This window comes from Colletotrichum truncatum (genome assembly GCF_014235925.2).
Source record: "Colletotrichum truncatum strain CMES1059 chromosome Unknown Contig_0009, whole genome shotgun sequence".
NCBI lineage: Eukaryota > Fungi > Ascomycota > Sordariomycetes > Glomerellales > Glomerellaceae > Colletotrichum > Colletotrichum truncatum.
Window position 1 is genome coordinate 2,849,269 of NW_027222406.1, and position 16,463 is coordinate 2,865,731.

General features: G+C 49.0%; 4 protein-coding genes across 4 annotated transcripts; 3 read left to right on the forward strand and 1 right to left on the reverse strand.

Moving 5' to 3' along the window:
* Nucleotides 1-554: 554 nt before the first annotated feature.
* On the forward strand, nt 555-1,508 carry CTRU02_213327 (2og-fe oxygenase family; the record flags this gene model as incomplete). Its single annotated transcript, XM_036720502.1, has 1 exon — nt 555-1,508. One exon carries the CDS (start codon nt 555-557, stop codon nt 1,506-1,508), a length of 954 nt encoding a protein of 317 aa, XP_036587342.1.
* An 873-nt stretch (nt 1,509-2,381) lies between these two features.
* On the forward strand, nt 2,382-4,619 carry CTRU02_213328 (uncharacterized protein; the record flags this gene model as incomplete). The annotated part of the gene is made up of 2 exons (XM_036720503.1): nt 2,382-3,719; nt 4,059-4,619. The coding sequence occupies 2 exons, from the start codon at nt 2,382-2,384 to the stop codon at nt 4,617-4,619; spliced, it is 1,899 nt and encodes a 632-aa protein (XP_036587343.1).
* Nucleotides 4,620-5,704: 1,085 nt separating this feature from the next.
* CTRU02_213329 (uncharacterized protein) lies at nt 5,705-7,819 on the forward strand (the record flags this gene model as incomplete). The annotated part of the gene is made up of 3 exons (XM_036720504.1): nt 5,705-5,921; nt 5,980-6,155; nt 6,230-7,819. The coding sequence occupies 3 exons, from the start codon at nt 5,705-5,707 to the stop codon at nt 7,817-7,819; spliced, it is 1,983 nt and encodes a 660-aa protein (XP_036587344.1).
* Nucleotides 7,820-15,358: 7,539 nt separating this feature from the next.
* CTRU02_213330 (l-asparaginase ii) lies at nt 15,359-16,432 on the reverse strand (the record flags this gene model as incomplete). The annotated part of the gene is made up of 1 exon (XM_036720506.1): nt 15,359-16,432. The coding sequence occupies one exon, from the start codon at nt 16,430-16,432 to the stop codon at nt 15,359-15,361; it is 1,074 nt and encodes a 357-aa protein (XP_036587346.1).
* Between the last annotated feature and the right edge of the window lie 31 nt (nt 16,433-16,463).

Consider the following 16,463-nt stretch of genomic DNA (forward strand, 5'->3'; position numbering starts at 1 on the left):
CTTCACAGTTTGATTTTCTACAAGCGCCGTGACTGGCCAGCCGGCGCGTTTCGGTACCAAAGAATACAGCCAGTACCAAACCATTAACGCGTCGCATAGCGTCAGCAATCTACTCCATGAGAAAACGCATCCATTTGCTCGGCCGTTGCTAGCTGTCTGTTCATCAACTGTTCAACGCGTATAATCAGCTACCAAAGACCCCATAAATACCCCTGATTCCCGTGTTTACCGAAGCTCTTTGGGGGATTTGTTGGAGAAGCTCGGTGAGAACCCCAAACTTGAGTGTGGAGATGGACGGCAGGGGACCCCTTGGCATCCTTGGCAAACTTTGGATGAACCAAACCGCGGATAGATTCTCCGCCCAGTCGGAGGACGATGCTCCATTGATCTATCTGATGCGCGACGGATGAGGGGACAGATGGTTGAAGTGGATGGGAGATTCAAAAGAGGGTATATGAAGCTGCCGGCCCCCCAGGGACGTGACGTGACGTTCTGCACTACTTTTTGGTTTATCCTGTCATATTCCTCGGCGCCTGTAATAGTGCGATACCAAGATGGCCGGCTTCATTACCAAGATTGTCGGCCTCTCAGCATACACCGGCCTGGTCGCTGTAACACTACCATATCTCCAACAACTAGACTTCACGTCTCCCTCCCTCCTAAGAGATGTCGTCCCCTTCTTCCAACCATCACCGCAGCCCTCGACGTCCCCTAAAGAAGAAACACCCATCACCCAAGAACCAGTGGAAGAACCTTTCACGTGTCTCCCCCAAAACTACACAACTCAGATCGTCTCGCTCGACCCCCTAGTAATCTACATCCACGACTTCCTCAACGAAAGAGACATCGCAGGGCTCCTCTCAGCAGGCGAACCAGCCTTCCGGCCCTCCTTTGTGACGAAAAACGGCCGCACACAGGGGTCTCCCGACAGAACGTCCTCCTCGGCGGGACTACCCCTCGACGCGCCGGCAGTGCAATGCGTCCTCGCGCGCGCGGAAAAGTTCATGGGCACGATGCTGGCGCCGGGCAGAGACGAAATCGGCCCGCCGCAGCTGGTGCGGTACACCGCGGGCCAGCGGTTCAACCTCCACCACGACTGGTACGACGATTTCCAGCCCGATATGACGCTGCATCGGCGGCGGCGGTGGAACCGCGTCGCGAGCTTCTTTGCGATCCTGGAGGACGAGTGTACGCGGGGGGAGACGTATTTCCCAAAGATCGAGGCCGTGACGCCGCAGGAGTTGGCGGGCGAACGGCTTTGGAGACGACACGAGGAGGGCGGCCTGGCGTTTAAGCCTGTCAGGGGGAATGCGGTGTTTTGGGTTAATTTACATGCGAACGGGACTGGTGACGAGAGGGTTGTGCATGCTGGATTGCCGTTGGGCGAGGGGTTGAAGACGGCGATGAATATTTGGCCAAAGAGGTATATTGGTCCTGAGGCATGGGGGGTGGTGGAGGAGGAGGAGGAGGAGCTTGTGGTTGATGATGCGGAAGTTGGTCCGGTTTGAGGGTTGGATGTGATGGAGGTGGCATAGTTGGGACGTTTGAAGGCATGGCTATACTTTGATGAGCTGTTGAATGTAAAGGATATTTGAGTTTATCATATCATTTATGATTATGACTCTTAGTACGCTGTTGGCAGTCGACTCGTTCTGGAGTCATTGGTGAGGGCTTTCACGTCGTGGCTTTGTGACACAAGCTACGAAGCTCTGAGAAATAATAGGTATTGAGCAGGCTCTTCTGTCATATTCACTCCCGATGTAGGTTACTCAAAGAAAGTAGAAAATTGAGGGCCTTGGTGAAGAATCGGAAACTTCTCAAAGCGTCTTGCAGTCTCATTTGACCTTCATTGGACTTCTCACTCAGCAGTAGCACTCCCCTCTTCATAATTCTCGCTCTTTCCCCATCTGCCCTTACCCTTGAAAAAAAGGTTTTACTATTCCCGGGTCCTTCTTTCCCAAATTGAACGTACCTTCTTTCCCTAACACACTCTGCCACTGCGCGTCAACCTTGGTAAATTTCTTACTGCTCACACCTCAAACCTTCTTCTAAATTCATCATCACCCACGGGAGCCCGGTTTGGTATCGAGGTAATAAACACCATCCCCTCAAACTCAAGTATTTCTTTCCTCTCTTTCCCTCATCAAGACTAATCTCTCTTCCTTCAGGGGAACATTTATAAGCTTACCTTTTGCATTCCTTGTCCTCAGATTGCAGGTATCTTGTGTATGACAATCCCTTTCACGAACTCTTCTAACTCCCCACCAAAATACCTAGGACAAGATACTACAGCAGCTTCTTCGTGTCACGTTCTCATCAGCAATACGTCTGCTAGTATGCAACCGGCGGATATCTCCCGGCCTGCTGGGATCGGAAACAAGATGAAACAGCATGCCGTTGCCATTCCAGAGAAGATTTCATTCATTGAGGAGCGAATTGGTAGCGGAAATACGCTCGTTCGTATACTGAAGGACGCTGACAGTTTTGCCACTGTGCGGCTACTCCGCAGAGGCTGTCGTCGGTATCGATTCGACAAAGACCTTGGACCAGACTCATATTATGCCGGAATCGACGGGGGCATATTCTCTCCTTGCTATATCCGTTACCCAAATCGCAGAAGGCACCTGGATATGGGCAATCACTATGGTGGTATTCTTTTTGGCATAGGCAACACTAACAAAGCTGGTGGACTTATCATTCCACCTATTGACGTGCTTCGATCTCAACAACTGTCATTCCTTAAATATCAGTGTCTAGAAAATGACACTGAACAGTCAAACACCGACGAATTTCGGCCTGTATCTGAAGAGGATAGAAATGAGTTCCTGTTGCAGCAGAACTCCAATTTCAAGCATGGTCGCGCTTGCCATGTCCTGATTGAAAACCAAAATCTGACCATCGATTATCTTTCTTTGGAGCAAACTTCGCCAAACAGCTGGACAGGCTTCCGCATGATGATGCCCAAGCTGGCAGGAAAGATTGTGCCAAAAGGCCTTATAGATGAGATATCTTGCTTTCTCGCAATGTATCCTCGGGACATCCTCCCCCCAACCTTTGCTCTGGCTATGTGCATTGTATGGTGTCGCATACGCTCGGACCCAGATTGTCAACCTGAATTGGCTGTCAAAAAGGTTCGAATTGTCGACGGAGACATCAAACGCCCAGTTCCCTACACTGATCTTGCAGTTTTTCTTCTCTATTCCGCCCACTTTTTCCGCTTTCACGAGGAACACAAACTGGCGGCGTACGGTCACATTTTCAGATACGCCGACTTGATGTACAAGAAAGACATCAGCCATGACAAGGCATTTAACATTGTTTCCAGCCAAATCTGCGAGGAAAAAATTATCAAACACGTTAATATGATGAATCTTGCCGACAAGGACTGGTTGGAGATTGTTCCACCCTCGTGGGAGGGTTCGACGCTTACTATGCCAGCCAACAGTGGCCCCAGAGCCCCTAGGTCCAAGGAGACCACGGTCTCACTTATGATGCCAGACATTTACACTCTGGGCTTCCCGAATTATCAGAACCAACTCAAGAAGGATTATGGAGATGTACTGCAAGAAATAAGAGTCCATAAACTCTGGGTTCCGAAATATGTTCTCGACAAAAGCGGTGTACCCTCAGATGAACAACAGAGTCGCTTTTCCCCTAAAGAACTACGGCGATATCACAAAGGCAACATAAATCAGCTTTGGACCGTGCCAGTCACAGAAGTGCGACTTCCATGGCCGTTTCCTGCTGTAGACGACCAAGTCATCGATGCACCGCATTCACGAGTCGTAAAGTGTTCAGTGCTGCCCGACAACCGCCGCCTCCGCCTAAATGAGCTGTCTCAGCAACAGTTGAGTGGCATGGTTGAGCCCAAGGTTGAGGGTTTCATGCGAAAATTAATTACGCAAATGCGCATTGCTCGAGAGAAAGGCATTATCCCATGTGACCTGAAATTTGGAGACCGCGGTCTAACTTGGGATGGTATGCCCGAAAACATCAGTTACGACGACAAATTGCATCCCGAAATCGATATTAACCAGATGGTAGCAGACGATGCACATGCTAACTTGCTCAGCGTTCAGCAACAGTTAATTCTTCTGAATCTCCTGAAGGAGGATATGGCAGATGACAAGAACATAGCAGAATGCCTCCGACCACTAAAAGAGTTGATGATTGCCAAGGGCAAACATTTGACCAAGTCACTAGCTATGGAGCTTATGAGAGTCCACAGCAAGTTGATGAGAGATGAGGTGGACAAGATCAAGGCTTTCGGACAGGGATCCGATAAAGGACACGGCACGTTTACTGACCAGGTCCTCAAGCCTTGCTGCCTGCTTTTGGGAATTGTGTTTCCTGAAACTCCTGATGCGGCTATGAAAGCAATCGGGCGTCTGGACGAAGAGCTCGATAAGGCCATTGCAACCGCCAAGTTTCTTCACTCCGAAGGTTGTCAGGACGCTAGAATAATGCAGGCTGCCAGTCAGAAGCTGCTCGATTCCCAGAGTCTTTTATACGCTTCTCGATTCATCTTGTTCCTTGAGAGGCTGTCTGGGGTTGAGCTCAGTGCGGCTGATGAGGAACGATGGACAAGATTGTTTGGACAGCCGTACCGAGCAAACTAAGACTTTCAGTCGCTTGCCAAGTGAGATGGTATATTATTATCTGTTGGATCAAGGTCTGAATTGGGAATCTCTCCTGTTTTGAACCAATTTGTTTCCTGAGTATCAGGTTGACTATCAGCTGCGAACTTTGCATCAGTCGAATTAAGCTTTCACGGCACAGAAGTCCCTCCAACGCAAGGGAACGGCTAAGCTAGCAAGGTCTCGTCAAACTTGGCTCCAAGCCAGCAAATCACGAACGACTTCACCCAAATTCACCTCTTATCGATCTACGGGATGGCGACTAACGGCTGCAAATATGGATTGCTTCTTCGCCCAAATCCTTGTCTTGCTGTATGAGGTTGAGACTGACACTGAAGGGCTAGGGCTAGAACAGCGTGGGTGGTAGATGGCGTGAAACGGAGGCAGGGATAGGTTGTGCCATTTGGCGTCTGGGACTTTGGTGGCGATTTGTGTATCAGAAAAGGGAAGGACAAGAGTTGTTGGCAAGCAAACTGGAACAGTTAATTGACCATTCAGTCCATCCCATTGCTGGCGTGACTTCCCAAAAGGAGAATGTAGCCTCGTCCGACAGAAAACATTGTCTCGTGCTCTGACCAGATCAGGCGAATCGTAACTGTATGCCAACTTGATGCGAGGCTAAAACGAGCACTCCTGTTCATAAGCGAGCGAATCCCATGCGCGGGGACAAGACTGCTGCCTACTACTCCGTACTTTAAATGAAGCGGTCACGCCGTTCGCATCATTGGTAGAAGGTTAACCGAGGTGGTTGCTATTCGTCCGCTGGCGAGAGGAGCGAAGTGGATAACGAATCCTTTCAGACCCTAGGCTGCACATTCTGTCAGCTTCCTAGCGGAAAATGGAAGCAGGCGGCTGAGGTTCAACTGATTCTCTTTGCTCATGGGTTAGCGGAGATGTAACCATACCTCTACCCCTGCCATTAGCGCATTCCCCCATTTTAGAGTCCTACACAACGGTCTTGGCTACATTTTCTCAAATTTCAATCTTGCATTAAGTAACTCAACATCTTGTCACTATTCTTTGGACAGAACGTTGGGAAGCCCTTCCCAGATGTCACAGCATTGCACATGCCTCTGATAATCGACAGAAAGCAAGGTGGACACAGCGAGGATCGATCTGGATTAGAATTCGTCCCTTTGTCAAAAAAAACACCTTATGAATCGAGCCAGAACATCATGAGTGCCGGGGAAGGGGAGGCGGCGCATGAATCAAAACTATTACGGCGTTCTTGGGAAAGTCTCGCTTTTGACTGTTTTCTGGCACTATTACCACCGGTTTTCCTAGGTATGACTCAAGCATTAATAATTATAGCGGCGAATAGCCTAACTGATGTACTTTATAGCCCTCTTAATTGCTGCGGCTTTACAGCATGAAAAACCGGAGTCCAACACTGGTGACCTAATCCAAGATGCGCTACTCCTTTCACCCACCATTTTCCCCATCATTTTTGCTGCTATATGTGGCAAGACGATGAAATCCATCGCTCTGTATAAGAGCCAGGACGGAATGTCTCTCCGTGTAAGTCTTCGGTCCCAGCCAACATTTCACAAATGGAAGGATGTGCATGTTACTTACACGCAAGATGGCAACAGCTTCTGGAGCATCTCTCGGGTGCAAGCTCTCTGTTTTCGGCACTGGAACGTGTCTATCTCTTGCGCAATTTTGGTGTCATTGGAATCATCACAACTTTTGTGTGGGCCCTATCACCATTAGGTGGCCAGGCGCTCAGTCCACGTTTGCTGTCCAAAGAAAACTTTTATTCGAATTCAACACGAAATGCGACTTACTTCGACCCTAATTTCTTGGGTACAACAAGGTTAGATTCGGCGTCTGGCGGTGCATCTGCCGTGGCTCACGTCACAGCGCTCTATCTTACTTCACTCTCATCGTCTGCTGAAGTACGAAGCTCACCAAGAGACGTTTGGGGGAATCCCAAAACGTCAATTCCTTATGCGTTGGCTGAAAAGTCCAACGCCTCAGAGTGGACGGATCTTACGATCTCCAATGCCACTTCCAGCTATACGAACTTGATTGGGGTTCCGGTGAAGGCTTTTGAGAACGGCGTGGCGTCCGAAATCATACTCCCGTCTATTAATTTGGAGATCAAGTGCTCGTCCTTACAGCTCACAGACACCGAATCTTTCAAAAGAAGTCTCAAGGAACCTCTATTGACAAGTTTTGCTGGAGGTGGGACATTTCCCAACGGTACTACTACCATTGAGTTTCACCGAGGTTTTTCTGGCAGCGGGGCTTCGACGACTTTCTTATACATGACCAACACATCATGGACTCGATTTGTGTCCGACATAACCCAACCTATAACGATTTTCTACGGATCTAGGACGTGGGAGACGAAGGCCAATGTAACAGGCAAGAGAGGGCTCTCAATTTCCCTGGCCGAGTGCACCATGGTGCCTCGAGGGCTTGAAACGAAATTGTCGTGCAACGGACAAGTCTGCCATGCCATCGCGGCTCGCCAGCAGCCGGCCGTCGTCACGAAAAACGTGACTTGGACAATCAATTCCATTATGAAACGCGGATATTTCTGTGGGATGGGCGCATCCGGCCGCGTAAACGAGGCGGGCCAGACTGAGCAGTTCATTTCTTCAGGTTCTGTTGGCGAGAGCAACTACGACCTTCTCAACCTTTGGGATATGCCGCTCGCGGATTTTGAAGAGCGATTCCAGCAAATGGTGAATACCTTTTGGTACGCCGCGGCTTCGCAAGTCTTTTCGACGGGTAACTTCTCGTCAAAGTCAAACCAGCAGTACGTCAGTCAAACACCCGCTGCAGTGACTGTCAACCTGGGTCCACATTATATATGCCATTGGGTCTGGTTCGGTTTGGCGGTTGCGATTGTGTTGTTGTTGGAAGGCCTTGCTGTCGCAAACGCGATTTTGCGCTTCCGAACCCGAGCCCCCGACATTTTTGGATATGTTAGCTCTTTAACAATAGGCAATAGGTATTGCGAGAGCAAAGGCTTAGGTCAAAGTTCTGCATTGTTTGGATTGGAGAGGGCGAGAGCACTGGGGCGTGTGCGGTTCCAACTAGCCGATATAAAGGGTGGCGAAGACGTCGGTAGGATTGCTTTCTTTCCTCGTCTCTCTGAGGAAGGTCTGAGGCAAGGGTATCAGGATGATTTTGTGGCGAGTAGGGTGAAGTTCAACCGTTACTATGATTAAAACTCAATACCTAAGCCCTTCTGAGACAAATTTGCCTATAACTTGAGTGTTTTGGCAACTAGAAACGTTCATGTCATAGAGTGACTCGTCTATATATATCAAGTTTCCTCAACTTACTCTTCAGATTTGATGAAATCGCTGCGGCACCTTTGAAGGGTATGATGTACTGTTGCCGCCCGTGTTTTCTTGTCTATTAACAACTTAAGTTACCCGTAGCCCCGGCGGATATTGTGGCATGAACCTTAACAGACGCAAGTCGAAACAAAAGGAATGCGGGAATAGATATAGTCGATCTAATAACAGTAAATTCCTTTAATTTACCTACGACTTGACGCGGACCGCAGATCATTATCTAGTTCAATAAGTTCCGCGCATTTTCCACGAAGCATTTCTGGAAGAAAACTTTGATACAGGCCTTCTTTTCGGTTGGTTGAGCGGCCTTTGAGAATATCACTCCATGCGCTGATAGGATAAAGAGAAGTGAATAGCAACGCCAATCTTTTATCATTACGTATGGTGGGTTTAGGAAATCTCTATATGCGAATTGTTGTCCTGAAGAAGTAGAGTGTACTGATGGTTCTTTTCTCGGTTGACTCTTCTTCTAGCACCAGCATAGTTTCTTAAATCCCAATAATCATTAGCAGATAGGCTTTTATCTTCCGCCCAATTCAAAGTAAACGTTCTACTCAGCTCTGGAAGCTATAGTTCTAATATACTCATAATCATCACATTATTCGACGTATTAATCATAGTAGTAGCAAAAGTATCTACTCTTCTCTTGGTACATTGAGAGACGTACAACTACATCCAGAAACAAACGAGTAACGTCCACAACTCTCCGTGGCATGTGATAGAAATCACCTGTGACATTTAATGTCGCACTAATTACAGCCTTAGCATACACGTCCCGAAAATGGACGAAGCTTGATCTTATTGTTGACAGCAGTTAGACACCCCGCCACGTTCGTCTGAGCGCTGGGTGTCACACCCACATCCTTAACCTTAAGACCCATGATGTTTACCTTTTCTCTACCTGCTTTTGACTCAGATTATATTGGTCGCCATCTATAGAACTGCAGCTAATCTCAGACACTCGATATTTGAGGGTGGAGACTCAGCCTGGTCCAGAACCTATCCCATCGCTTACCTGTGCCTTGCACTGGTAGCTCAAGGTGAAGTCCAGCTGTGTCACATGGAAACACTTTGGAGGAATTATCCGCATCAGCGGGTACTCCATATGTCGACTCTCATCATAACCACATCTTTAGAGCCCCTGGGATAAAGTGCGGCGAAGGTCGCCCATCCTGTGCGAAAGCCTTTTAATAGGCCGCAAGTGCCAACACTCTTCGTCGCTGCCCAAGGTACTTTACCTCCTTGACCAACTTGCACAAGTAGCGTTACCCTACAATGTCAACAACTACATACGTGCAGGACCGACGCGACCGCTGTTGAGGGTGAGCCATGGCCTTCTTATGATGAAATTACAGCCCCAGCCCTAGCAGGATTGGTAAATAATTACTTCTAAGCTAGCAGTGTTCCGCGAAGACCAGCTAGGGATCAGTAGCAAGACGTGATGTGCTTGCGTACTTGCCATAAGCTCGTTGTACACCGCTTGTAACAGAAGGTTCCATCCTGTACTATACCACGGCTCCAGAGGGGGACCTAGGACGGGGGATCTCGGTCGCAATGCGCTGTTACCACGAGGCAATTAGGCGGCTATGACAACGGCTGATAGAGACTTGATCCTGTTCGTCTGCGTCGATGGGTTGCGGAACAACTGCAAGGTTGCAGTTGAACAATCCAGACACAGGATTAACACCCTCAACAACGTTCAAAACGAGTCGTAGTTCCTCAAACGTCACGGTAAGCCTTCCATCACACACCTGATTTGCCCCGTTGCTGTCCTACTTGGTCTTCATGTGTCCGTTTCAAGTGCGGCTAGCAGAATGTAGGTTTGGAATACGCCATCATGGCCCAGATAAAGTCTTTGGGTCGAGGAGCTGGCAATTGTGCAAGGGTAGCGGATTATTCGATTGGAATACCAGATCCGGCTGTGGGGAATAGATGTCGGTGACATCGTCGAAAACCCATCAGACAATAGCCGTGAGATGTCTGCCCCATGGGAATCGAGCGAGCAGTGGAGTGACGATATGACGACGAGCGAAGGTTATGCGCTTGTGGTGAGGGAAGAGTGGCTGAAGATGAACCAATTGCCGCACAAGAGGTGATGGCTCGGTTCTCAGTAAAGAGAACTCTTTCTGGTGGTAAGAATTATCAGTCATCTTGTAGCAAGCTTCGATTAACCCATCCTGGTAATATTGCAGTACATTAGAATACTTCTGGGAAGCGATGGCGAAGTCTATGGTCGGAGTGTGTTCTCGGCGTGAACAATCTATCTTGATGGAGGGTGGTCATCAGTACCAGTCGATACCGTAATCCGTTCCAAGTTTCTCACCCGACGCTCTCGTCTCTTTGGAGTAGTTGGCAGGTATTCGGATCGCCTTGTTCATGATGTCTGTATCTCGGATGCACCCAGCGGCTGGTGCTATTTCGTTAACCTGGCGGTTGAGATAACATGTATCGATCATCAATCTCTCACACATACCGGACGTCCTCGTGTCTGTTCTTGGCGGGCGTTGCTACCAATTGGTGATGCTGTTAACTGTACCAACAACCCGGTGACATTGATGGACGAGGAGAAATAACAAATCGACCGGTTATCTTTCTCAGAAACCCTTCAGAAAATGAAGACGCATGACTTAAAGTTTTGAATTTGCAACCCTCGTCTTGGCTTAGTCTCTTTTGGCAATGATTGCAGCGAAGTTGCTTGGGTCACATTGAACGATTGCATGGGCTCGACAAGTAAGAGAAAAAAAATTTCAAATTGCGAGCTCGTGGCTAGCTCTCCTTGGAAAAGCTTGCACGGAACCTTGGATGCGAGGATTTATAGTTCGACACCTTAGGCTCTTAACGAGATATCTGGTCAATCAATTTTGCGGGGAGGGATGGCCGGTAAAGAGACATCCCTGCACAACGGTCTATGGGAGGGTCGCCTTCTAGCCTGACAAATCAGATTGTAGTATATCTGATGCAAAGCTGGCTCAATTGCATCTCCTTGAGCTCGATAAGTTTTCAAAGGAAGAAGACGCTGGCGTAGAAGTGTGATGGGTGGCAAATTGACACACGAACTTACAAAATGCGGATATGGTGTGTATGCATATCTGTGCTGGAGGGACGGATTCCCCGAACCTGTAGTGACGCATTCCACAGGAACATATTGTTAGACGCTGAATCAGGTTATGCATTATACACTATTGAGGATTTCTTATTTCAAAAGGGTTGAAAGGGTTGAACATGGCCTGGCCTTGACGTTACCTGCTTGGCAGGACGAAGGAGAAGTGTCGGCATTGTTCGAACGGGACTGATATCTGAATAGACCAGGACAGTATGTGGACAAATCGTCGTCCTAGAATGGTACCCTATCTCGCGGAGAGAGCCATTTTCTCATTCTTCTAATTGAGATCAGGTCAGTTGTCAGGGGCTCTTTCGACAGCATTATCTCCAGGAATAGTTTGTAATCCACCAGGTCTCCATCCGTCAGACGTCATATAGGTCTAGAGCGTGGTCTATGACGATTGCCTAACTTGCCTTACTCCGCGCCCAAGATACTCTAACCTATCACAATATGATACGTCTTTGTCGGCTTGGTGTTTGCTTGCAAGGGTTTTACGGAAACCGCATCTCGCGTTGTGAACTTGGGTGCTTAGAGAGACATGACTGATTTCGAGGAAGAGATTCGGCAACACTCCCATTCTTTTCAATTCTTTTCAGGTTTTCAATCCTGTCCGCGGGCAGATTTTCTTCTCCTGCGGACTTCGGATGCCGAACAGTGCTCTGCCAATATACCTGGGAACCAAATGTCGTGCTTGAAAAGCATTGGGGGGTATGATAAGCAATGTACTCGGATTTGTTTATCTAGGTGTCGCAGACCGCCTTAGGTTTGACAAGGGAACTGAAGAATGATCGGCATCGGAAGATACGGAAGGGAAAGGCGACGAAGGGACGGATAAGGCTAGAGAAGACTGCGAAGACTGCGAAGAAGTGGATGCTGGCTCACTGTGAGCAGACATCCTATCAGAAAACTGCCGTTACCGGTTTGAACGCGTTTGACTTACTGGATGGCTGCCGCGTCTTGGATACTTTCTTCCTCCAGTATGACTTCAGTTTCCAACTGGTCCGTCCAACTCAGGAGGCGGGAATAGATCTCCTCGACAAAATCATGTGATATATGCTGTACCAAAGCCGTGCTATCCGATTCATAATGCTTCTGGATGACGTTCTTGAGTGAAAGCCACATATCCCGCGAAGCACTGAACACATATGCGTAGCAAGCAGCTTTAGCTAACTCTGTGTCGTTCCTGGTGGGCTCCGGGACAAAGTCCCGAGGCCTCGGGAGCAGAGGCGGCACTTCAATCTGCAACGTTGGGCGCTGAAGGGATAGCAACCTGTTTCGCTCGGTGACAGTTAGCAAGTGCACATGGAACAATGGTAATGCAAACTCGCTGCCCGCGCCAGAGGTTACTAACGAAACCCAGTTAAAAACCCCCCAAGACGTATATGACGCAGCTCTAATCCAGTCATTATGATCCTCCAACCACGATCGGGCTGATTCCTCTTCGGTGCGGACGTTGAAGAGACCCATTAACCTCCCCAACGTTAGACTTTCCTGGGTTAGTTGAAAGCTTAGGTCGTGCTTGTTATATGCGGAGGCGGTCATGTTGAGTAGCTGTAAGGCAGCCATCGTTGTTAGCGTATTTGGAAGCGAAAGATCGGCAGCGTCTTTCTGAGCTTGGTCGAAGAGTGGGAGAGTCCAGTTTGAAGCATCGGCATCTAGAGGTGTGTAGGATTTCTGTTCCAGTTAGTTACGATGCGGGTAAAAAGGTACCTAGGTAGACAAGGGACAGAGTACAACATACAGATGCCCAGCACAACAATGCGTTGACAAGAAATGTCGAACAAAAGTATGGCTTAACTTCGATAAGGTCGTTAATGAACAGATTGGTGTCGAACAGAGGGAATACCGCATGATCTACTTCAAGATAATGACTGATACAGCGGGCGGCAAGATCGTTTGGAATCAGGACTGGCGTCCAGTGCGAAACTTCGATAGTCCGTAGACGATTGTCGAATAACGAGTCATATTCGATCGCTTCTCTAGAGGTATCAGGCGGCACTCCTACATCGGCATTGCTACTGTCTTCATGTGCAGGGCGGTCTGGACTCCTAGTCGAAGAGGTGTGGGATGGTGAACTGTACCTCGTCAGTTTTAACCTCCCAGCATGCCAACACCTCCCAATCTTCGTATATGTGCGGAGTAATTATGTACAAAAGTAATATTTGGAGAATATTTGGAGCGAGAGACTAAACGTCTTCCAATAAAGGCCAAGTCATACCCTTCTTGTCTTGGTGGCAGCAACTGAGGCGTAGTAGCAGCATTCAGAACAGCCGTTGGCGACATGCTTGGGAGCAACGAGGGCGATAATTCGGGATATGCTTGAGGATGTTGTAGTGCGAATTCGGACTCGAGGTTGCTCTGGCTTGGCGGCTGTGAATTCTGTGCCAAGGTTTGCTCTAATGGATTTGACGACGAGATCGGCGAGCTTTCAGATGTGTGTCGTATCTTTTTCAATAGCTCCAAAGCTTGGTCCTCGGGCAACGTTCGTATCGAGTCGAGCAGTTCTTTGTCCGTGGAGCTGCTGTGTGAAGCATTTTCTCCCTCGGTAACTGTTACAGTGTGTCTAATGCTATAGGTATACGCACAGCTGTCGCCCCTGTGCTCGCAGATGCGACACTTGGGGAGTCTTCCGTCGCACTAGGGTAATATGTCAGTATCGCAGGCTGCTGGACTATATCAATATTCTCGCATGGATTTCTCTGTACTTTTATCTTCCTTTTCCGACAGGGATCGCAAGCGCTGTTCGTCTTGCGCTGGCGTGAGGGCTGGCGGGCGCGAACTGGAGGCTGAACCACATCTTGTTTTGGGGGTTCATTGTCCCCATCAGTCATCGGACGTGGGCGGAGCGGTCGGAGTGGTGTCATCGCTGGAGGACACATCCATTCGAACGAGCCGTTGGGGTTCTCGCATTCATTGAGGAGGCTGTGGCGATGCTAGAGAGGCAATGTGGGAAGATGGTGCAGTGCTGAGGTACCTCATATTCGGTCGCCAAGTCCACCTCGCGACTGTTGCCCAACCATTCGAGCCGGAGCTGACGTCCGGTCTGTACTGTCTTGTGAGTGGCCCAGACTGCGGCCCTGGCGCCGATTGGCTGTGAGGCCACGATGTGGACATTTGATGAGGGGCAGGGGCCTGGGGCTGGACACCGTTGTTCTACTTAGCAACCTGGCAAGCCAAAATCACCTGTCAATCCATTTTAGTCGACAAGCTGAGACAATCCACACTTAGCGCTGCTATATCTTGGCACAATGTTGAAGTCTGGACCAAAAAAGAGAGAAGAAAGGCTTCCGTCTTCGTCTTGAAGGGCGATGGCAACGTACAGGAATACTCCTTATTACCGCTATTGATCCACCTCCTGGGCCTAAACCATATTATCTGTAACCTCGTAGAAGCTGCGTCATACATTTAGAAACAGTTCTCGTTTTGGCACATGTCCCAGTGGCCCATCGCGCCGGGCCTGAAGGCTTTGCGAGGCGGACATGTAAGACAGATGACGCTTACGAGTCTTCCCCGAAAGCTCGACGGGCTGTATCCCCAGGAAGACAACCAGGTAGTCACTATGGTTTGAAATAGATGCGAGGTGAGAAAATTCGTTTAATTGGTCCTTTCAAGCGTCGCAAAATAGGAGTTTCCCAATTCTTGCTGGCAGAGACCGAGTTTGCCAAGGTTCGCCCCGAACACGGGACCGGAGAGACCCGGACCCACCCCGGACGCAACCCGTGAAAGGAATAAAAATCGGCCCGGTTGGAAGCTCAAGGAGCAGGATAAGTGAAGAAGCGAAAATGAGCGACACCAAAGAGGACACGCCAGAATCTACCAATATTTACTGCTCTCTGGCTGATAGCTATCAAATCAAGGCTTTTTGGCATTACGGAAATTTGTTTAAAGCGATAAGAAAGCTAGCTAAACTAAATGTATTGACACGACTTGGCTCTTTTTTATCATGCTTGACAGTTGGGGGGCTCTGAATCGAAATAGTTGTCAATTAAGACTTAGGACACGATTATCCCATTTGGTGCTGTTGGGCTACAAATAAATAGCGTGCGGAATTATACCCAGTCGGGATCAGATAGTGCTAGTTACTTTCCAACCCAATACCTATTCACTATGGAGTTCGGAGAAATGTGGACCGCTTTGTGCCTCACGGGCTCACTGTAGCCCAACGGTACTTAAAAGGATACATCGCAGATGCAGAGTGGTTCACAGTAATTCCAAATTAATAACATCATAAACCAGTTCTAGCTAAGTTTGAAACTATGTTGAGAGGCAGGTTTTCATTAATACAGGCCTTTTGACACTGTACTTTAGATATTCTTTACCTTGAAGGCAAGAGACACTTGCCCAGTCTCAACTCCCATGGTATTCAACCGCTTCAGGTGATGGAAGGCTGCTAGTCTTTCTCGCATTTCAGTCGTTCCAACCTGTAACTGTTCCAGAATCTCCGCCACGACAGCGTAGAGGATTTCGAGGCTCCCATCCTCGATTTTCACAGCAATACCTACTGCCCCTTCAGCTCCGAGCTGATTAGTGTACTCTGATTCCCTGATGCCAACTCCATAACATCCGTCCGCGCCCACCTTTCCGATAAGAGCTCCTCCAAAAGTCTCCATTAGTACTGTACAAAAGCGGCCTTCGCCGCCGACCATCTCTGGATGCTTAGCCATCGCGTTGAATATACGCGCCATGTATGCCGTTCGATCAGAAGCGGATTCAAAGTCGCGTGCAGCCGTGTCAGCGGCTTCGGCAAAACCGGCGAAAATGCGTCCCATGGAAGACAAGGGCAGGCCAGGAGCTGGAAGGTTACAACCGTCGATGCCCCATTTAACTTCTTCCTCACTCAACCCGCTGAGATCCTCCACAACCTTCTTCACTTTCACCTGTATCGGGTGAGTGGATAGGTGGTAATCAGAAAAGCCAGCACCGAGCGCAAGCCCACCACCCAGCATGCCTGCGTGTTTTCCGGAGCAGTTGTTGTACACCCCGGTGGGTTCGAAGTCTGCTTTAATCCATGTGCGATTGACGTTTGGACAGATTGAAGGATGCCCACCACAACGGAGATCAGATTCGTTGGCTCCGACTTTGGCTAGCATTGACCTGGCTCTTGCGATGTGCCTCTCCTCGCTATTGTGTGAGGCGCACATCAGCCCTAGATCAGCCTCATCGAACTTGAAGCGATCGAAGCCCGGAGTTTCAAGGATAGCGAGGGCTTGCGCAGGCTTTGCGGCAGACCGGGCAAGTGTCATTCGAGCTGGATTGCCAACGGAGTAGAGTAGTTTGCCCTCTGCATCCACGACTGCAGCGTGGACACCATGTCTGTTCTCCACGATACCCCCTCGATCTGTGACCACAAAGTCCTCAACCTGTGTAGTCTTCGTCATAATGAAGAGCTGGGGCAGTTTTGAGAGTAAA